Below are 22,580 nucleotides of genomic sequence, written 5' to 3'. Positions count from 1 at the left end.
AATAATATTTCATAAAAATTGTTCAGTTCAAGCCCAAATCACGTAACATGAAATGAAAGGAGCAGTGTTTCTGCACATGAGTTTATAGCCCATTGACTTTGAACACGTAGTTGAGCCACAGTTTTGGTAACTTCGCGATGTTTGATCGTTGACAAAGTGATTGCCAACAAAGACCCTTATGCAAGATTTATATCAAATGGATGACGTCATGATGACATTATCACATTATTTCGTATTGATTTTTGAATATTTTATTTTTCCCCATAGTTTTGGTATACGTTTTTCAGCAGCCACACTTCGGGACGCTGGTCAATCTAACTGATTTCATGTTAGTGCACACTCCTACTCCACTACGTAAAGAGGGTCCAGAACACCTGCATCATCACGACATCATCAGTGGTCATGTGACATGAGATTAAAGGTGCAGTTTTTCTCCATAGGGATTGTACACGTTTTTGCACTACACACTATTATCGAGCTTAATGAGTGAGTAGTCTTCATCTTCGACTGAAAATTGCTACCAGAACGAAAGAGAAGTCCGGCTAAATTTTCCCTTTCATTTGATTCCAAATATACCCAAGATTTAGAATATCAAATAATATTTCATAATTTTTCTTCAGTTTAGATGCAAATCTTAAAGGAGCAGCTTTTCTGCACACGTTTACAGCCCTTTGACTTTATACATGTTTTCAAGCCACTGTTTTCGTAACTTAGTGATCTTTAATAGTCATCAAATTACAGCAAACAAAAAATGTTATACCTGTACAATAATGATACCAAGATTATGAAGTTGTGATGACGTCATCAACTATTTTTGATTGATTTTTGAATGTTTAATTTTCCCCATAGACTTTGTACATGTTTTTCTACTGCACACTATTATCGAGCCTAATGAGTGAGTAGTCCTCAACTTCGACTGAAAATTACTACCAGAACAAACGAAAAATTAAACTAAATTTTCCCTTTCTTTTAATTAAAAATATACCAAAGAGTCCAAATATCAAATAATATTTCATAATTTTTTCTTGATATAAGGGCAAATCACATGACATGACTTTAAAGGTGCAGTTTGTCTCCATAGGTTTTGTACAAGTTTTCTGAAGTCAAAGACTGTCGCACTCATTCATCTGAGCGACTTTGTATTGAAAGCGTATGTAGTTCATCAACCCGAGGGGCTGCCTATCAACATTTGGGGTTACGTGACCCGAGAATAAAGTTGCAGTCCTTTCCCGTAGGTTTTTCACACGTTTTTCTACAACACACTATTACCAATCGTGATGAGCGAGTAATCCTCAACCTCCGCTCAAGAATGAAAGGGAAATTGTATGTTTTACGCAGTGCTTTTCGATTTGGAACATACTCAAGAGTCAAAATATCAAGTAATATTTCATGAAACCTTTTCGGTTTAGACGCAAATCATGTGACATAAACTTAAAGGAGCATACATGTGTGTTAATCATCTATTGACACTGCACATGTTTTCAAGCCACCATGTTGGTATAACTTTGCGACGTTTGATCGTCATCAAAGTTGCACCCAACAAAGACCCTGATAAAAAGAATTATTCCAAATGAAAATGTCACGATGACATCACCTTGTGATTTTTAAAATTCATTTTGTAATATTTTACTTTCCCCACAGGTTTTGTACTTGTTTTTCAACGGCCGGTCTTTGGCACTTTTGTCGATGTGACCGACTGTATATTTAGGTGTAAACTCTTACTCCAGCTGCTGCAGAGGGTCCAAGAACAAAATTGTCACAGATCATCACTGACACAATTATCTGTTCAACAACTCGAAATCCGAAAAAGCTCTGTGGTTGTTGCTGTAACAACTACTGCTTCTAGTTTTTTTTTTTTTACCAGTACAGCTAAATGAACTAGTAATATGCATCATTAACTTGACAGGTGGCAAATCCAAAACAACAAAATGCTCAACTCCCAGAACTTTCTGTTAGTCACGGGCGGGAGCCAACAAAGGCCATACCCCTCCCCCCAGGGGCAAAGTCATTTTAGTTTTTGATAAATAATGAGAGCAAGGTGATTTTTTGGGGGGCGGGTGGACTATTTCAACTCCTTTCCTTTCAAGAGCATGAAAATTGAAAAATGCCCCAAAATTCAGCCTTGCCCATAGCCACCAGCCCCTGAAAAATGCCATAAACCCTTACACAAAGAAACTCCAATTTTGTGGCCCCCACTCAATAGATGTTGTCCCTCTTGTACCCCTCCCCCGCCCCCAACATTGGATATGCCCCTTAGAGTAGTAACAACTATCACAAATTCGCAAGCTAAATGTACACTGTACATGTACATGTAAGTCCAGTATATACAGCATGAGGTGGTAAAAGCATGGGCAATCTGGCCCAAGCACAACAGCATGCATGTTGCACATTTCGTTGCAGTGTGGCATGAGGTGAATATTTCCAGTGCATCTGTTCCTCTGTTGATCCTAATCATAGCAGAAATTGTTACTGATACAGTTCCAAGATTAACTGGTGTTGAGAGTGCGCCATTGCCAGATGATAACGAGGACAGAAATGTTATGCAGAAAGGAGTCACACAAAGTGCCCTCATAACTCATTACACTGACAACTTCTCCTATGGTCTTGTAAAGTTTTCCTGCGTCAAAAGTCCAGTGCAGACAGTGGGTTTCTTCATTTTACCAATGGCTTGGTGAAACTGTTGGAAAAAATAGTCCAGCGCAAACACAACTCCACATTAACATTTGCACGCGTGTTGTACCACCGCAGTGTTGACATCTCATCTAATAATCTATTCTATACAGCTCAGTTTCAAAGTGGCTGAACAAATGCAAATACATACATGTACTAGTACTTGTAGATGTGCTTGTAAATTTACATTGATTTGCTGTATCTCTGCACATACATATACGTACAGGTACCAAATTAGCCCTGAATAGTGTGGCTTGAGATTAGCCAGCTGATGATCAACAAAAAGCACAGTGTTTGAAGATTGTATTGTCCACAGTTTTTATTTAGGGCTATCCGTTTTTCCCCATCCTTTTCGGGAGCATACAAAATGTACACTACAACAGGATGGGACAGGTCTACATCCTGTGGACTTTCAATTCATAAACTTGGAAAAAGGTTGAACAACCATTATCCATGTATCTAGATCACTCTTTGAAAACAACTTTTTTGGTTCTAAACTTGGATGCAAACATAGCTACATGTAATGTATAAAAATACAAACCTTGTTTTTCATTTCTTGTTCATGAGACATCATTAAGGTTACAGGATTGTGGCCAGGTATCGGTACTGGAGATATTCTCCCATTGGGAATGGTAGCATCCATTTTCTGTGCTATAACAAAAAAGAAAAAACTGTTCAAGACCCTACCATCTTAGTTTTTTTTAGGAAAACAAATTTCATTCCATTATTAAAGAGTTCCTCTCTTCTTTGGCCTGTAAGAGTCAATTTGTACTAAAATGAAAATCTGTTCCAAGCCATTTGACTCATCATCAGGCTGATGTACATGTACATATATCTCTGGTTTCCTTGGTCTGAAATGACCAAAAACCTTTGTACCCCTACAGGTACATGTACCTTAAAACTTAATCCACACTCAGCATGACATAAAGCCTTAATTTCACTCCATAAGCCCCCCCCAAAAAAATGGTCAGTCTCTGGTCAGTGCGCGTGTCGAGTTTGAAGATGGGCTTCAATTTTTTTGCCCTTTTTTTTTCTCAACATTTTCCGAACAGGACCCCTCTATTTCCGCACCGCCTGACTGTTCACAGTCGTAGACTGATTCCTGGCCACAAGTCCATAAGTCGGAAGGGCAATTTGTCCAAGGAACCAGACTAATTCGTGGGTAGCTCTTACCCGGTGATAGATCCGTTACGACTGACTAATGCTGATGTCTCACACAAACAGAAGACCATGAGTAGTGTTACAATAAACCACCCTGAGTATCTGTGAATAATTCTGTTTAGTTCCGTCTTTTGGGCCAGAGCCGTAGTGAACAGGTAAAACAATAAAGACACCTTGTACATGCATACTTTTGGGAGCATCTTCCCAATACCCACATTCACACACACTTACAATGGATAGTCTCTGTAACCCCCACTCTGTTGAGGAACATGATTGTATATGCATGAGTTTTGGTTTGAATGAGAATGGTGGTACAGTGAAGTTTGAAGAGCATGAGCCAATGAGGTGTAAATTAGTGGAAGGTTGTTCGGTTTGAACATAGAGTCAGGGCAGTCGTCTCCCATGTATCTGAGTGAGTGGTTGTGCCGTTAACCTGCTCTGCTGCAGCGATTTTGTTTGATCTGTGGGCAAGCTATAGGCCCAAAGAGTTATCTTCTGAGTCCATCTGGCTTGGAAGAATTACAGCTATTTTATAAGATTGTGTTTGGAGCAGATTGTGACTTTACTTTTGTATCTTTACTTCGCACGCTGGAGGGAGACAAGTCAACAACATCGACCAGCAACCGTAAGTTAAGGAAATTTAATATTTTCTATTGAATGACAGAAATACTGCAGCTTTCCCTACCAGATTTATTATTGTGAGGTGCACCAGGAATAAGAATCGAATCAGGAGTTTGAATTAATTGAAGTAACAAATTGGTGGACATTTTGAATAATTGGGCTGGATAAAGTGATGGCTCTATCTATGTGTCGATCTAAAATTAAGTCTATTGATTAAGAGGGTTCCAAAGATGGCTGCCTTTCAATTTGTTGCTTGTTGCGCATTTCGCTGTTGCAATGGTGAAACGTGCACAAAGCTCAATGAATTACAGCTACAGCTATACTGCACTGGCTCCCACCTCATGCAAAAGAACACCATTTTCACCATTTACAATGCTAAACAGTGAAAAAGTAAATGAGGAGTGCAAAAGAACAGGCCAATAATGTGCCTGTTGGATCTTTGAAAACATGGTAAAAGAACTAGTCAATCACATTTTTGACGCATGCAAAACGTGATAAAAGAATAGGCCAATAAAGTGCATGCCTGTTATTGCTCCAAACAAATGATTATAATGATTAAATTACCTTCATTTTTATGTGACTGAATCACATGATTATTCGGTGAAAATGCATTTGTGAGTATCACGTGTGTAGAACATGATTCACACCAAATCATTTGAAGGACATAATTTACACCAAATCTATTACATGAGTTTGACCTGATTTCACTTTCTAAGATACTGAGCAGTATTTGTGATTCTGGTACTGTACCTGCATTTTATTGTGTACCAAAGTCGGTTCAGCTTTATTTATTTTTGATGAAATTCCCAAACATATCAATGAAAAAAGTGAGGTCTAACACACCAACTTCCTGGTATCAGTTCAGATTTTAAAAGAGTTTTTCTCCAACCTGTTGCACATATGGCAATGGTGTCAAACAAGTTAAATATGATGAATAAGACAGGGGTAGGACTGCTTGTACCACTGTTTACAATTGGATCATTCAGCAGCCTTGGGCCAAGTTTAATCAGCAATCATTTTGACATTTTGTAATGTAAATTTTCAAATTTAACCAATCTGAAAAACAATACTGAAACTCTCACTATAAAAAACAAGCAGGTGTTTCTTTCTCATTTAAATAACAACTGTTAGCAGAGATGCCTTAAAAAAGAAAAACTGTGGAAATCCATGGATGGGGCAAGTTTTGTAAGTACATGTAAGTTGACATGTACCAGTAGCTACACTCACTTTAAATAAAATATGCATAAATAAAATTAAAAACCAGACCATTTAACTCCTCAATCATATCACAGGGAGGATCATGAAGGATTAACACTGGGTAGATAAGTTTTGACATAAGTAATGATTTAACTAAAACAATTCTGCCCAACACTGTTAAATGTCTCTTTGACCAATTAAAAATTTGGCCATATACATGTAAGGTCGGGATAATCCTATTGTAATACAGCGAAATCATAGAGTTAAGATCAGTGGAGAAGCCAACACCAAGAATTCTTAAAGGTTGCTTAGCTGTGACCCAGTTCACATTGATCTCTTCACAAAGCTTCTCCCCACTATCTTTTGATGAACCAATCCAAATGGCATTAGTCTTCTCAACGTTAACCTTTAAACCAGACATATTGGTCATGAATTCTGAAAGCAGCCTGCATTGACTTCGCTGAGCCATTCAAGACAAAACTGTGTCGTCAGCATACTGGGATAATCGAAATTCCATTCCCTCAACCGCAATGCCTTGAAGATCTTTATCAATGCATACCATCATTGAAAAAATTTCTGCACACAAAAGGAACAGATAAGGGCTTAAGCCGTCCCCCTGCCTACAACCTCTCCCAATCTGAAACGACTGAGAAAGGAATCCATTAACCAGAACTGAAGAGGAGGCTTGGTTATAAAGTACCTTGATCCACTTTTTAACAGACACTTTTTATACAAACTATTTGCTGAGATCTCATGATGACTCCTAGTGATGAAAAAGCGTATTTTGTTCATGATAAACTTAGCTCTCCAGTCTTAGCTAAACTCATACCAGCTCTTTGAAAATCTTCCCCCACATTGGCTCCAGAGGAAATGAGAATACAGAGACAATTTTCTGCCGTTTCTTTGGTTGTCCACCACCGAATTTATTTTCTTGACTTTTTTCCCAAACTTTTTCAACAAGCAAGAACACTGAACAAGTACATGATTTAAAGTATTAAAATCTGTAAGAGATCAGATGAAGTTCGAACGACAAGTAAACTGCCAGCTGGGCTTTAATTGATGATCAGATTTACCGGTTTTCTGGTTGTACTTGAAACAAGAAAGCAACACTTTGGTCAAAATAAAGAATGCTCTGTCGCCTGGAACAGCCCTGTGCTTCAACGAAAACTAAACAAGAGGCCCCATTTGGAAAAATTGCTAACCTGTAGCAATCTGGCAGAATCCACCTCCCAACGGGAGGGTCCCTTCCCACAACCACCTCCCCAAGGTACAGGGAGGCTAGCCCCGGGAAGATGACCCCAGGCTGGACAAGGAGCATTTCCTACTCAAATTGAATAGACATACCACCAAACAAGTTGACATTAAGAAAACTTGCCAACCCCCCCCAAAAAACAAAACAAAATTAACCAGACTAAATAGCCAAATCGGCACCGACTCCCAGGGGTGTGTGAAACCTCTAAACATTAAGGTGGGTAACAAGGTGCATCTGGATAGAGTGAAAAGAAGGCCAGCGCGTTGTGCAAATTCTCGCAAAACTTTATATTGCCAACATTGGAGAGGTGTAGGCCATCGCGCCAGAATAGGGATGGATCTGATGCATTTAAATGTATGTTGTGTACATGAATGATTGTACTGGCATAGCAGCTTTGGTGGCAAACCATGTGAGCAAACTTGTTTAAAGCACAAACATTGGTCTTGCCAACCCCATGTTTTGCCTCCCCATGATAAAACAATCGATATAAGATATCTGACCAAACAATACGAGTGGTCGGGAATGTTTCCCGAACAGTACAGAGGTACATTTTAATCTTACGACCGGGGTTGAGAACAAGTCGTTCGTACCCAAATGAATGACAAGGGTTTTAGGCGCTGGCCTTGATTTCAAAAGACGGTTGAGCATGGGAACTAGCTCTATCAGTTTTGCTCCCCTCATGCCAAACCACTGGAGGCACTGTGTAGCTGAACATCAAAGGTCGGACCGACTGGCTCTGAAGACAATGCTGTCTCAAATTACCCATGTGCGTGTAGTGCCTGTGGATGAATAAAATAAGGGAACGAGAGCAAAGGCCTTTCCAAAACCCAGTGTTAAAGTCAATTACCCGATGAATTGCACTTAGCAATACAGGAATGAAATATTTTCCTAGCTAGACCCTATGGGGATGGGTGTAGAGATTTACCGCTGAGGACTTCCAACGACCCAGAGTCTGAATCTCTGAGACTGAAATACCATTAAGGGCCACGGATTTGGCGGCTCCTATGCGGCAGCTGTGACCGCTGAAGCCTGCTGAGGGAACTCCTGCTGCTTCCAATGACTTTTTGAGCTTGTGACGGAACTGAAAGGCAGTTACGGGGGATCCATCGAAGTGGATGAATAGAGGGCCCCCTAAAGTGGGCCGCTTGTGCAAATAGCCTGCTAATGAAAACGGAGAGTTGCAGTCTCTCCCCGCTGATCAGTTTTAGAAAAACGGAGTCTTACAGTCATGACTAATGGATCGGAGTCCTCAAACCAGACATCATTGAGCCCCAGAGTGCGAGAGCTGTCGGCATGTTTACTGCCTACAGTAAACTCACCTACCCGTAAAAACCCATAGAACGCTAGGAGGAAAGCAGAACAAAACAAGGAACATTCGAAATCCGATGAAGTGATGTGGCCTAATATGGTGCAGATCTTCTGCAAGAGGCCAGCTGTGATGGGACGACGGCTGTCTGACTGATGAGGCTGCCGTCGGCAACCCTCCCGAATTTTTAGAACCAAGAAGTTATTAGTTGGATCGGGCCAGTTGTGTATTTTGTGAACAAACAAAATAGCAGAGGTGCAGGAGCTAATTGTGGAGGAGGCCAGGCCCTGCAGGGACAAATGAGCTATGAATGCCACAACCTGGCCATATGGAGCCGGCCAGCAAGTCTGTAAGCCAGTTTGAAGGCGAGATTCTTGAAACAGTGAAACCCCTCTATTGTAGCTCACCCACGTGCTGCTGGCCATGGAAGCTCCGAGGAGTCGCTCTGCCTCGGCCATTAAATTTTACAAAGGAAGGCTGGGATTTCCGTACCCTGAATGGCCGTATATGGAGCCAGCTCCCGAAACCGGGTAATCTGGGAACGTGACAAAGCGTCAGCAATTTGGTTTTTAACACCTGGAATGTGAGTGGCCTTGAAAGAGACATCCGAGAGGCACCGCAGGACAAAGAATCTGACCAAATGCATAATCTTGGGGCACTTGGAAGACTGTTTATTAACAATAGCAACTACAGCCTTGTTGTCAGAGCGAATGATAATCCGCTTACCTGTCAGACGCCTGCCCCACAGAGGTAGTGCAACAACTACCGGAAAAAATTCCAGCCATCTAATTGACCGAGAATCAGCCAAAACCGACTGGGGCCAAGTGTCACAGAACCAATTTCCATTGAGCCGATGCCATCGCTTGCATCCGTGAATAGCTGCAGGTCGGTGTCTTCCAACCAAAACCGATCTGGAATGATGGCCCTTCCATTGAATCTACGCAGAAATACCAGCCACATATTCAGGTCGGCTTTGGCACCACGTGACAATTGAATGAAGTGCCAGGGCTTCTTAACACCTGAGAGTAGGTCAATGAGGCGTCTGAGGAATGCCCGCCCAGGGGGAACAGCACGGCTCAGAAATAACAAGGAACCAATGAGGGACTGAAGGTAACTTTCTTTGACTGAGCTATAGACTGAACCTCTGTTTTGGAGTTTTGCTTCTGGAACCGAAACCATTTGGGTTACTGAATTTATCTCAAGTCCAAAGAACGTCAGTGTAGTGGACGGGCCGATTGTTTTGTCTTCTGCCAACGGAATTCCAAACTCCTTGCAAACTTTCCTGAAACAGTTTAAGATTTCCAGGCAGGAGATACCCCCTCATGAGTTTGAACTCCATATGAACAAGAAATCATCCACATAATGACAGATGCGATCTGTACCTGACTCTTTCCTAACCACCCATTCAAGAAAGGTAGAAAATGTTTCAAACAAGGCAGGGGCACAGGAAGGCCCCATTGGTAGAGCTTTGTCAACGTAAAAATGATCGAGCAATTTGATGCCCGAGAGACAAAAATCGTCAGGGTGAACGGGGAGCAGACGGAATGCTGATTTTACATCTGCTTTAGCCAAAAATGCACCTTTTCCTGCCCCAACTACCAAGTCGACCGCATGATCAAAACTTGTGTAATGCACCATGCAAAGCTGTGTGTCGATCCCTTCATTAATGACCCAGATTCTGGATAAGACAAATCACGTATAAGACGATAGTGTCCTGGTTCCGGTTTCGGGACAAGCCCTATTCGGGAAATTCTGAGATTTGGCAATGACCTATCTGTGAAGGGACCTGCCATGCGACCATGAGCAATCTCATCGGATAATTTATCTAGGGCAGCAGAAGTGTTTTTGTTGACAGATTGAGTACTGGGAGAATCAAAACTAGTCCTTGCTCCTTGGAGCCCCAGTTTGAACCCAGCGGAAAACCCATTACGTAGGCACGTCGCAGCCTCTTTATTGGGGTACAGGTCAAGAAATGGTAATAAAGCAGATAACTGTACTGGAGTATATGCTAGGCAGCATAAACAGTGGGTTTTATTAATGCAAGTTGTTGAAATGTTTGGGTAACAAGGACTAGGAGTGGGAAGTAGCGCCTTAGCGGCGGGAGACGCTAGATTTGCTGTTTTGTGCTGTGCATGAGGGCCCCCCTGTTTGAGGGATTGGCAGGAGGAACACATGTGGGCGTACTTGCATTGGGAATTGGTACAACCTGTGCGGTTTAATGCGAAACAAAACCCGGATCCACGGGATGAAGCCCTGCCACGAAAGGAGTTGAAAGGGCGCTGCTTGGGAAAGTTAGAATTGACCCCTTTTTGGGTCCCAAGGCTGAAGCTGGGGCCAGCGGGGGCGGTCACAAACAGGGCCCACAGTTCGCCGTCAATAATAGCCCAGGATCTACATGTATTAGGGTGGAATTGTTGGCGCAACCTGCAATAGCTATCGTATTCTAACCAGCCCTTACCCGAAAACCGGCCATCCTAATCACATGCACGTCCTTTGGAGTTCTTGGGCCCGCTTGGGGTACGTGCCGATAAATATCAAGGAAAAGACAAGAAAAAGCATCCGTACAGCCCAAAATAGATGTAATTCGGGGCTTTTTCTTGGTGTCTTTCAATAGTAACTGCCCAGAGTTGTCAAAACTAAGTGTGAGGTTTGAATTGGGGGAGCTGTGAAAGTGGCACTCCAGAAGCAGATCTAATTCAATGAATTCACTTTTTATGATCCTCTCTCTAGTACTACCTAGAATTGTAGCCCCCAAGGGATCACAAACTGAAACTAAGGGACCGTCGTCCACCCCTTGTGTAGAGGTGTTGTGCCACGCAAAAGGAGGCCCCTGAATAGGAATGCCATACTCACCAAGAGGGCGGTGACTCGAGCCAGGCACCACTGAACTTGGAGGGGATCCAGCCCCACATGCTCCACCTGGTCATGGTAGAAGAGATGGTACACCTGTGGGTTGGGATGTCACCGTAGCTGGGGCTCCAGAAATGACCTGCTGAAGGGGAAGAGCATCAAGACTGCGCCCGCTGGGATGAGTTGATGGATGACTAATCGACCGAACGATTGGCGCTCACGATGCTGGAACGGCTGGCTGGCACTCTAGACCGCTCGTTTGCGACTGGCATTGGCAAGACTGGCAAGTTCCTGAGGGACAAAGTTGGCTTAATTCTGGCAGCGGAGCGCCAAGTAAATGTTGAGGAAGGGGCCCCTGAGATACCAGCACTGGAATAGGCTGAACGGAGCTCAGAGGGGCCGACGAAGACGCTACACTCGGGGCCGGAAAGGGTGACGAGATCGGCTGAGGACGGCATGGTGTACATGTTGCAGTGCTCGCACTCTGCGAACCCTGGCCACGAAAGGGCGCTGTTACGATCATCTGGTTCAGCTGACTTGTCACCACGGGGTCATCGGGGCCGCTGTGAACATGTACGTCTGGCGGGCGTGCAGCCAATGATGGCGGGGCGAGCAATGCCTGCATAGCTCTGGCCTGTGACCGAGTCTGACTTGGAGGGCGTGAAGCGTTGGCTGAATTTCCCTTCTTTGCTGCTGCTTCGGCGCTCTCGGGAGCCTGTCTCTTCCGACCTCGTCCGTTCTTTGCCATCGAGGATTTGAGAAGTTAGGTTGATAGGCAGGATTTTTGACAAAATTACGATGTGAACCAAGATGAAATTTTGATGCAAACATGTATGGTGGGGAAAACCAAGAAAGTGACGGCCTTCCTGCGTAAACTGGGAAAGCACGCGAGAAAGCCCAGCCTGTTATTGGTCTGATCCGCATACCAGCTGATCCAGATTGGCATGGACCAAACTTAGAATGCCCGTTCTCACTCCCCCCGGACCCAAATTATGTTCTTCGGAGACGAGTACCGAAAAACTGTATTAAGTGGGTCGGGTCTCCTAGTGATACTTATCCCTGCCCACCCTACATATGCAAATTTCCCATGTGCCTATTACAATTCGCTGAAAGATTTGATTATGGCAGATTCCTCAAAATATGGACCATTAGATAATGTTCAACTTTGGGAATTCAATTTTTCCTGAAGTGAACAGCAGTGAATTAATTTCTAATATTTGATGTATTAAATGAGGGAAGTCATAGCTGATATCTGGAACAATGATGACCGTGTCAACCTTTCAACTTAATTGGAGTTAAAGTCTTCAACGTCAGCATTTTTGACAGACATGAATTCCCTTGTTAAAATCTATGCCAATAGAATTTACTGAGGAGTGATAATCCCCGAGGTTATTTTACACAGATTTATATGTGGTGAAAGGTGATAATATTTACACATATTAAAACCATAATCTCAGAATTAAAAAGTACCTCTTACAATTAATCGGGTCTCGAAGTCGGCAGTCGCAAATGTCATTCGATTCTGTCATTAGTGTAAAAAACAATCGACTGCAAAAAAAGGGAGTAAAATCCATATACCGATGTACAACACAAGCTTTTAAAAAAGTGCAAAAAAGCACCGCCAAACCATCATCCTCTTACGACTGGACCGATCACATTTTCTTCAAGTATGTTCCCGAAAACTGCAGTCCAAAATACTGATCATGGCGACTTTGCGGCTTCTATCAACCTCTCGCACTGATGTTACAGAAACATTTCGCTGCATCATGGCCTGTTTCACCTTTGACATCAACCTAAATAGTGCGCCCTCTTTTTTATTTGATATTCATGAGCCCTTCCACGGAATGGCAACGCTCTGCGATTTTTCTCTTTGGAACAATTTTTCTCAAAAGAAAATCCATCATTCTGAATGACGTAGGCAAAAAAATGACATAAAATACGATTCATGATGAAAATCTAATGCTTAGAGTTGTTAATTTAAATTTTATTTTCAGCGGAGCTATCTTCCAAATTACCTGCAAAAGGAAAATCACAAATGGAATTTTCGTGCACTACATGTGACAGCATTTTCGGCATTCTCGAACGTCATGCAGTTTCTGTCAAAATTCTTGAACGTCATCAAAATTCTGTCAAATATGACGTTCGCAACGAACATATTGTACTCATTATAAATTTTTCAGGCAGCCAAACTTAAAGATAATTTTTGGTGGTCGAAAGATATAAGACCTGGAAAATATGTTGGTATAGAGAGGGTGATTATAAATGGTAAGAGAATGAAGAGAGCCAAACTTTTCTCATCATTTTCTGTCAATTTTTTCGCTCTTTTTTTCCCATGGCTTATATTTTTTAAAAGTTATTTCTTAGGTGCTTTAAAATACATCAGTCAAAAAATATACTGAATTCTCCCTTCTTGTTGAGAGAACTTTTGAAATCAAGTCCTCTGGTGTAAACACTTTGACGTAAAACTTTAAATGAATTCAACTCCATTTGCTTTGCACTGGTAGCCAACCAAATGTCCACCATAAGTACATATTATGCCTAATTATCCCAATATAATCATTTTTATAAATCTGAAGGTGCTAATTTGTATCTTTAATACATGATCAAAGTCACTCTTTTTTAGAAGTTTTGAAAAATGACATCCGGAGTTGCATTTTGGTCCATTTTATGAAGAACATGCCGTAAAATGCATGCTGTCCCTTGACCCTCGACAATGCACTGCCGTCCACCCAACATGTTCGTCCTTTTCGAAGCGGAGAAAAAAAAACGGAGCCAGAGTGGGGAAGGACGGGCAGGAGTGGCTGGGCAGGGGTAAGTATCACTAGGAGACCTGACCCACACTAATGCGGGGAGGAGTCTCCTGCGTTCACATACCCCTACCCAGCCTACATATGCAGAGTGGCACCGTACCCTGGAGGTGGGTCGGTGACAGGAGTGTAGTTACCAAAGAATATAGACAGGCGTCGCGCAAGCAAACACTCACAAAAAGAAAGACGTGTCTATGATGAAGAACTCATTGTTCGGTCTGGGAGAGTGCTGGATGCTGTCCCGACCGCCAAGCACAAAGTCACTGTGCCATGAGCCGTCTCGCTCCGCAGAACATCCCTCAAATAGCACTCGGTGAAGGTGGAGGGGGATCTCCAACAAGCCGCCTGGCAGATATCCGCCAGGGAAACTCCTCTGAAGCATGACCAGGACGTGGAAGCGGCCCAAACATAATGGGCTCTGACGTGAAATTGGGTCGTCTCGTCATGTCGTGTCGATCAGTCCTGGTTTGCAAAGATGATGGCCGAGACTGTCCATCGGGCAATAGTGTCCTTTGCTGCTGGATGAAAGGGCTTTGTCGCCGTGATGAAGAGGCTGGAACCAGGCTCTCGGCAACGCTTGGTCCTGGCAAGGTACCACTTGAGAGTGCAAACCAGACACCATTTTTTGTCAGAGTTACATGTGTACCTCCCGAAAGCGAGGCTATGTTCGGGGCAAATATGTCAGGAGGTCAGAAGGTAGGTGTCTGGATTTTTGTCAAAAACTCAATGGCTGGGATAAGGGCTACCCTGTGCGGTTTCCAGCGGATGTGACCTTCAGCAATTGACAGAGCATGCAGCTCGCTGCTGCGTCTGGAAGTAACTACCACCAGGAGAAATGGCAGCTTGATACTGAGATGGAGATCAGATGCATCAGAAAGTCGCTCAAAGAGGAGACTGGCAGGAATGCATAAAACACTCCCAAGGTCCCAGGATAGAATGAAGCGTTTGACATGAGGATGCTCGACAAACATTCCCCGAAGAAGATGGTGAATGGCAGCGTTATCAGTAACTGTTGATCCATTGCTGAACCAGGAATGAACGGCCGCCAAGGCCAACCAGTAGTTGCGGATGGTGGCAATCTGGAGGCCGGATTGAAACAGATACATGAAAAAGTCTGCGACAGAACTCACAGGAGCTTCCGTTGGAGAAACACCATCTAGTAAAATGCTCTAGTCAACTGTTGTAAATCTTGCGTGTGGTGGGTTATTGACTCTGGGCCCCCATGGACACAGCATCCGCAGAAAGGCCTGACACTCTGAACGACGGTTGGACAATATATCCAACACGTCTAGTGAAGACCGCCCAGTGCAGGATGGAGGGTTGACAAAAAATGTCCTCCCTGGGCAGAAGGATCAATGGTCCTCGAACAAGGAGCCTTGTCAGTCTCGCAAACCACGATTGGCGAGGCCAGAACGGGGCAATGAAGAGGATCCCAAATGGCTCTTGTTCTATCTTGGATATGACCTACGAGATGTAGGAGATTGGGTGAAAGGTGTACGCCAGAAGGCCAGACCAGTCGACCTGTTGAGTGTCCGTCGTCCAGGCTTGAGGGTGAGGAAACCTGCAACATAGCGTCAGAAGATGAGTATTGTCAGCTGATGCGAAAAGGTCGATGCAAAAAGGTCGACATGGAGACACTTGATCTCCACAAAGATCTGACTGACCAAGCCCGGATGAAGAGTCCACTCCGTCGGGATCGCTCGCCCACATAAAGATCTGCCATGAAAGGACGCAGAGCTGATGGGAGCGAGTGTCGCCTTGATGGTTGATGTACACCACCACTGTGGAGTTGTCACTCTGAATTCGAACTGACAGGCCTACTGAATGCTCCTGGAAATGGTGAAGGGCACTGAACACTGCCTGAAATACCAGCAGGTTGACGTGTTTGTTGCGGAAGGAAGAGTCCGAAGCCCAGGATGCATGAAGTGGAGGAAGGGAGGCCCCCCCATCCGAATAGCGACGCGTCAGTCATCACCGTGGCATTCGGTCTCGGGGGAATGCAGGGGCAACCAGTCGACAGGTGCTCGTTCATAGTCCACCACTGGAGGTGGTTGCGAACATCTGGCGGAAGAGGTAGTGGCGGAGGAGCTGCAGGTTCACGAAGTGAGATCTTCTTGGCAGTCTCCATACACATCACCTCCAACTCCAGGACCTCGGTGAGCTTTCTGGCGAAGAGATCGTTCCCAAGAAGCGGAAGGTCCAGGAGTTTGTTCCTGACGGAATTATAGGGGACATTCATTGCGTCCATCGCATTGGCTCTGCGGCTAGAAGTAGCCAGAAGGGAGATACGAGTTAACTGCTCAAAGACCAAGTTAAGTCCCTCGTCGAGCCCTCGCAGAGCCACGGCTGCAAAGTCTGGGGAGACAGGAGAGTGTTCTTCACAGGCTCGGGTAATATACTCCGATAGAAGGAGGAGGAAGGCTGAACATCGGGGGCTGAAGCGGGATGCCATATCTAGGTGACGGAGAAGTGCGTCAAAGTTGGCCTTGTCCTTAACCCTGAAGGTGTTGCGTTTGCCTGAATCGGATGAGATCTTGTCTCTGGCAGCGTCAGGAATATCTGGGGTTGACAGGAAGTGAGAGACATCCTCTTGGGGAAAGCGGTAGTAAGACACGGCCCTGGGAGGAGCTGCACGCCAGCGCTTAACCTTCACATAGGCATTCATCATCTCCACACAGGAACAATCCAGGGGAATCTCCAGGAAGATGGGCTCAGGAGAAGGGCGACACTTGAACGACATGTGTTCCTGTTCAGTCGGCATGGGATCTGATGATGGGAACGAAGATCATGTCGCACTCAAGAAGGCAGAGGCAGCCCTCCGGCTGAGTCAGACCAGCCATAGAGTCGATGTCATCATCCTCGGAGGAGAGAGGCCGAAGACAGGCAGAATGGAGAGCCGAGCCATGTTCCAAGCGGAGCGAATCACCATGAGCCGGGGCCAACTCCGGCGCTGGGTCTCGCTGAAGAGATGGTTCTCGTTGGAGAATAGAAGTCGCCTCGGTCTCCGAGAAGGCCCCATGTGAGGGAGGGGGGCGGCCGGGAGGGCACCCAGGTCGGGCGCCGTCACTGCTGGCTGAGGCTTAGAGTCTATCTTGCGGGTAAGAGAGGTGAAGGCCTCCAAGAGGGTCGGCACGGCCGCCATCCGTGGCGGTGGACCCGGATCGGAGTGGCGTCTCTTCTTGGCCTTGGATGAAGAAGAGGCCGAGGAAGATGACTTGGCCTTGCGCTTCTTAGTCTTCACCAGTGCGGGGGAGCTGGAGGCCAGGACGGTTGGACGAAGGATGGGGCGGGGATCCCCCAAGTGGTTGGTCATTTCCTTCAAGGAGCACACAGATTGTCCCGGAGTGTCCCCGGTGGCCTCATGACTGGAGTCCATCAGCAAGCTAGAGCTTTGGATGGGATGTGGCAAATTGAAGCCCCGGTGGCATACCGGTAGCAGTCCAGAAGGGGCACCATTGTCCACACCAACGGAAGGCTGGGTGCCATGCTGAATTGCTGACTCGCCCGTGGCAGAAGTGGTGGAGCATGGCGAGCCCGCTGTGGGACCCGTTACCCGCTTGGAGGGAGTTGACTGGCCTGACCTCCGAGTAGGTGCCGCTCGGTGAGCAGGAGCCCGTGAAGGACCTGGGGCGGACGGTGGACCGTTGCCCCAGGGGCCCCGCTGAGCCATCGGTTGGTAGGACCATCCAGGAATGAAGTAGGTAGCGATGCCCGGAACCTGCAGCATAGAGAAAGGAACAGCTCATTACTCCCTGACAATCATGATCAAGGGTATTGTTGCGGCATAGCACGCTCACCCGATCTGTAGGCGTAGAGTGGGCGCCGATGACCAAGGGTAGTGTAGCAGTCCAGCACGCTCGGCCCGGTGGGTAAGTGAATGGAGAAGTCATCAGTGATCAGGGGCATTGTTACGGTACCCGCTCCCTCAGCCCGATCAATTCCAGTAGTGGTCATCAGCGATCTAAGTATTGTTACAACATACATGTACATGTAGCATGCTCAACCCGATCTTGTAGATAAAGGTCCAGGGCAGTGTTGCGGCATAGCACGCTCAACCCCGGCCTTTTCAATCCACTGGGTCTCTCCTCGTCAAGGCCGCTAATCAGATAACACAAAACCACACCACAAAGGAGCAGGGCAGCCCACCAAGCCACGCTCCGCGGCCAGACCCGTATGGCGTTGGGCCATTATTATTCGAACGCACGCACCACATTGATAAAAAAGAGCTTCCCAACCCCGTTCAACGGCCATACCCAACACATCGCATCACAGTAGATCACACCCAAACCTGTACATGATGCACAGAAAAAGGGGCAGATAAGAACAAAGAAAATATAAAAAATAAGCACTCTTACCAAAAGACAGGAAATCACTCTTTATTTTGTGACAGAAATCAAGTCAATTCACAAATACAAAAGGTTCAGAACTCGCAACTCCGAAAATGCCATAAAAGACACGTCCATAAACGATAAGCACTGAGAAAAGGACAAACATGGTGGCTGGACCAGCAGTGCGTTGTGGAGGTTCAAGGGGCAGCACGTATAATCAAGTATTTCAGCGAATTATAATAGGCACATGGGAAATTTAGGCTGGGCATGGGTATGTGAACGCAGGAGACCTGACGTTTTGGAGGGACAAAAATAAAACTGCAAATAGTCCAAGGATAATGGAACACCGTATCAAAATCAAAAAGTTTATTTACAAATAGCAAAAGTACATGTACATGTACATGAAGGTCAAACATGATTTCTTTCTCAATATTTCCTGGATAAGTTATATTCTGCAAGCAAAACACCACCACCTAGTATAGCTAGGATATTACTGGCACCACTTGTCCAGCTACATGTAAGCTGCAGGCTGCAATAGCATATTTTTGGGATGGTTTCTATTATTTGTCTGACTGGGAAGTGATGATCATCAAACACTTTGAAGTGCCAGAGTTGTCCATCTTTCTGTGTCCTTCCTCCATGATTGCACAGACCACGAGTGCATATGTACATATACTTGTAAGCACTTGTTGGACAGATACGGTATCAGTCCCTGCCTTACATGTATATCTTGGGACTCTCATACACAACATTGAGCAGGGTGGTCAATTTTATTTATATGTGTTCTTCTTTAGATGCTTTGGGGTGTGACACTTCAAAAATATGTGTACCTGTTCAATTAGAACTGTCAAGTTTCTAGATAAATAATCAAATAATTACTTAAGCTCATTTATTATAATAGGTTTGTGAATGAAAAATCTGAAATTCTTGGTGATCATTACACGTAAGAGTGGTGACTCAGGCTTGATTAAACTCACAATACTAAGAACATTTTGTCACTGGTTTTGGTTTCACTGTATAATGACCTACATGTACATGTTCACATATATACATTTCTAATATGGGCGTTTCACAATTGTGCACCAAGTTTGCAATGCATTGGCCAATCACTATGTGTGAAATCTGTCGACCCAATGCACGTTTGGAAAGGGTGGACAGACCTGCATGTTGTGATTGGTCAATGCGTTATAAACTCTTAGAGGTGCACTATTGTGAATTGTCCATATTCCAATAAAATACCTGAAAACATAAAAAGATACACAGTGGCATTTTACCACATTGAACTCCGAGGTGAAAATGTTATATTACGAATTGTTTAATTTATGGTCTTAATCCAAAACGCTGATTTGAATCAACCACATACCACATGGCTTACTCCCAGCCCATATTGTCTGAGTTCACAACATTCTTATCAACACTATACATGTGGGTGTACTGTAAGGCGGGCTCACAGAAGGAAAATGCAAAACCTGGGGATAAAATATCAATCATTTGACAAAATTTCAACATACCCTATTCAGTAATGAAATGAAACTGCTGATTTAAATCAGCACTTTACATACCGGTACATAGATCAATTTGATTTAAATCAAGACAATTGAAATTGGCGTATATGTAGCCTGATATTGAGATACCGATACCATACCTATACATGTATATGTCCAGATTTTTGGAATAGTTTCTGCCATTCAGCCCTCAAGACTTGAGAATCATTCACTTTCAGGATAAAGAGGTTAGGATTGAATCCGCTACCATGAATAATACAAAAGTACACGTACCAGGCTGAAGGTGGAATATGTACATAGTGCATGTAGTGTAGTGATAGATTATGCGGCAAGACTTAACATACTGGTACATGTAAGCAAGCAATTGATCTGACCTGGCATTGGTTAATTGCCATATTTGACTTATGTAAACAAAAAGACATGACCAATTATCCGGTACATATATAGTATAGGAATTTGTTTATTTACCAGGGTCCACAGCAGGCATGTCAGATGTTTGGACTACAATCATTTTGTAAGATACATGTACATGTATTGTTTTATCCAAGTTATCAACCTCTGATTTTTTCAGCACTTTGACATGCCTTTGTGATATGGAAAGTGCTTTTAGGCTGTTCTGACTGAGAATGCATACTATTAAAAACGGTGAGTACCCTCCAGTACTTATTAGAACCACACACACCTATACTAAGACAGGAGATATTTTATAACTGTTAACTAGTATGACCACAAATCCATACCTTTGTAGTTTGTTTCCCACTTTCAGTTTCATCATAAAAAATTCAAAACTCAACAATTTACATTCATTCAATTTCCTACATAACTGTAGATATGTAGACATAAAGGGAAAAATGTAGATGGGGTCCCTTAGAAGCAGTGCTTGTCGAGTAGGCATGGGGACCCCGACTAAGAATAATAAAATTTACATGTTGGCCTTCACGTGAAACTGAAAATGTCCATCTTTGCTTCCATCAAAATAAAATTTTAACAAATAAGACGTTACAATCCAATTCTCTTAGCACACGGTTAGTGACTGGCTCTTAGTACTATCAAAGAGGGTACACTGTTCTTACTCACACGCAAGCCAAGCAAAGTGAGGCGTGTCTTCTAGAATTCGGAGGGGGTTCCGGGCACCACAACTTGCACACGCTCTTCGGTACAGCTGGCCAGCTCACTGGCAACATGGACGAGCGAGCCAAACTCTCGCCCTCGCGTTTGCTGAGCCTAGTGCCCAATCAAACCAATCTGACCATATACAGCGAACTCGTCGAGATTTAGGAGGCACTCTGACAGTTGGAGTTCAGCTGTTATGAAGAAAAGAAATCCCTTGTTGAGTCATACAACAAACAATATTCTGACCTTTACTGAGCTGCCGGACAATAACCATCCCGCCGGCCTCCAGGCCTTTCCACTTATACTGGCAGCTGGCATATTCCCATGTGCAGCCCGCACGAAGCTGGCTCGCCGCGCCGTCGCACAGTACAGCCTGACCGGCCGTGCAGCTTGTTTGTCGATCGCGCGCGCGGAGCTGCGGTCTCGACCTCACCGATAGTTGTAGCGCCCTCTCATGGTAAAATTAAGCGCTCGGCGAACCCCTCCCTGGCCCTACGGGTCCAGTCCACTAATTCAAGCCCCATTGAAAACAGTGTAAAATCAGCACCGTTCAGGGCCCAATAGCATGCACGCCAACATCCCTGAGATTTCTGAAACACAAATGAAATTCTTGTCTGGTCACTTATCTTTCAATTTCTTTTCAATTTTTTGTGGGTTAACCAATTACATTTTTAATTATTCCCACAAAACAAAATCACCCCCCAAAAAGTGATTTTTCCGAAGTCTGATTGCAGCCATTTTTCAAGTGGCAACCCTCAACTTTCTCGGGCACTTAGGACCATTTTTCAACCGTAGTTTTCAGCCCTTCTGCCCTCATATGAAAGCTCAAAGACCCAGGGAGTTGATCCTGGCGACGATTTACACAATCTCACCATTTTGGGGGCCAAACAATCTCTTTTTTCAAAAGATACTGTGGGGGGGGGCACTTTTAATGCTAATGAGCTGGTCAGAAATTCTCACTTGAATTAGTGGTCTGCACCCTTTATATACACCCATTTTTCAGTTTTTCACACCAAACAACACTGAATGGTTGAGAATGCATCAAAAACCTCAATTCCAGAGAAAAAATGAAAAAAAATTGTCTAATGGCTGTATATGGAGAGAAAATGCTCAAGGTCAGCCTATAGCAAATGTGCACAAACTACTGCAGACTGCCTATATACACTAACTAGTGCAAATACAATGTGCAGTAAGCAGCTGAAAATTACACTTTTCACATGAGCAGCTTCAACTACCTGTTGCTACAAATAATGGGGAGGGTTACCCAGGCTAGACACTGCCAACTGTAGCGGCCAAGTGCACGAAAGACGTAAAACTTTGGCCATGCATGAAAGCTCACCCTAGATATTACTCCAGTTGACAGGCTCCAGCCCAAGAGTTGAAAACCTGAGCCCAAAATAGGGCACTTCCAACACAAGAGTAGAACAAATCACCATGCAGAGTGTCTCGATAAATTTGAGTCACCTGTGCATATCCAGGGCTTGGCCAGTCGGTGCCCAGGCTGTGCTTGACCATCTAAAATTGAACCGGACCCCCCCCCCCGCCACAGTTGGCCTCTGTTAGGGTTAGCCTTCATTAGGGTTGGCATCCGCTAGGGTTACGCTCTGTTAGGGTTGAAATCCAGCTTTTCTAGGTTTCATTCAGTCCATCCTAATCAAAGAATTTCTTGAATCCGACAAACAAACAATTACAAAGTGACATGTTCCACATGTACATATATAATTCTCATGTGATTACCTGGATATTTATTGTGTCCGACAATCCAGTATT

General features: G+C 44.3%; 2 protein-coding genes and 1 pseudogene across 5 annotated transcripts in view; all 3 read right to left on the bottom strand.

Moving 5' to 3' along the window:
• Positions 1-21,229, bottom strand: part of LOC110988144 (broad substrate specificity ATP-binding cassette transporter ABCG2-like) — an 88,477-nt gene extending 67,248 nt beyond the window's left edge. Inside the window, exons 1-2 of one of the 4 annotated variants that reach the window (XM_022251404.2) lie at positions 20,775-21,229; positions 3,212-3,321 (exon numbers count right to left, since the gene is read on the bottom strand). In XM_022251404.2, the coding sequence (XP_022107096.2) occupies positions 3,212-3,313 (102 nt within the window). In that variant the 5' untranslated portion in view covers positions 3,314-3,321; positions 20,775-21,229. Of the gene's footprint in view, positions 1-3,211; positions 3,322-11,060; positions 12,456-20,774 lie in introns of those variants that run through there. The other 3 variants (XM_022251403.2, XM_022251405.2, XM_022251410.2) reach the window with 3 other exon arrangements.
• On the bottom strand, positions 3,329-11,047 carry LOC110988147 (uncharacterized; annotated as a pseudogene).
• On the bottom strand, positions 12,593-16,625 carry LOC147796039 (uncharacterized). Its single transcript, XM_087129701.1, has one exon. The coding sequence runs from the start codon at positions 16,623-16,625 to the stop codon at positions 15,657-15,659; it is 969 nt and encodes a 322-aa protein (XP_086985827.1). The 3' UTR covers positions 12,593-15,656.
• Positions 21,230-22,580: the final 1,351 nt, after the last annotated feature.

Source organism: Acanthaster planci, linkage group LG19 (assembly GCF_054643075.1).
Source record: "Acanthaster planci isolate LZ-2023a linkage group LG19, COTS_SCS, whole genome shotgun sequence".
Classification (NCBI taxonomy): domain Eukaryota; kingdom Metazoa; phylum Echinodermata; class Asteroidea; order Valvatida; family Acanthasteridae; genus Acanthaster; species Acanthaster planci.
The sequence above is the reverse complement of the archived record's forward strand: the minus strand, read 5'-3'. Positions and strand labels throughout refer to the sequence as shown.

Coding starts and splice junctions, on each gene's coding strand:
- LOC147796039 (XM_087129701.1), bottom strand. CDS start 16,625: ATGCCGACTGAACAGGAACACATGTCGTTCAAGTGTCGCCCTTCTCCT.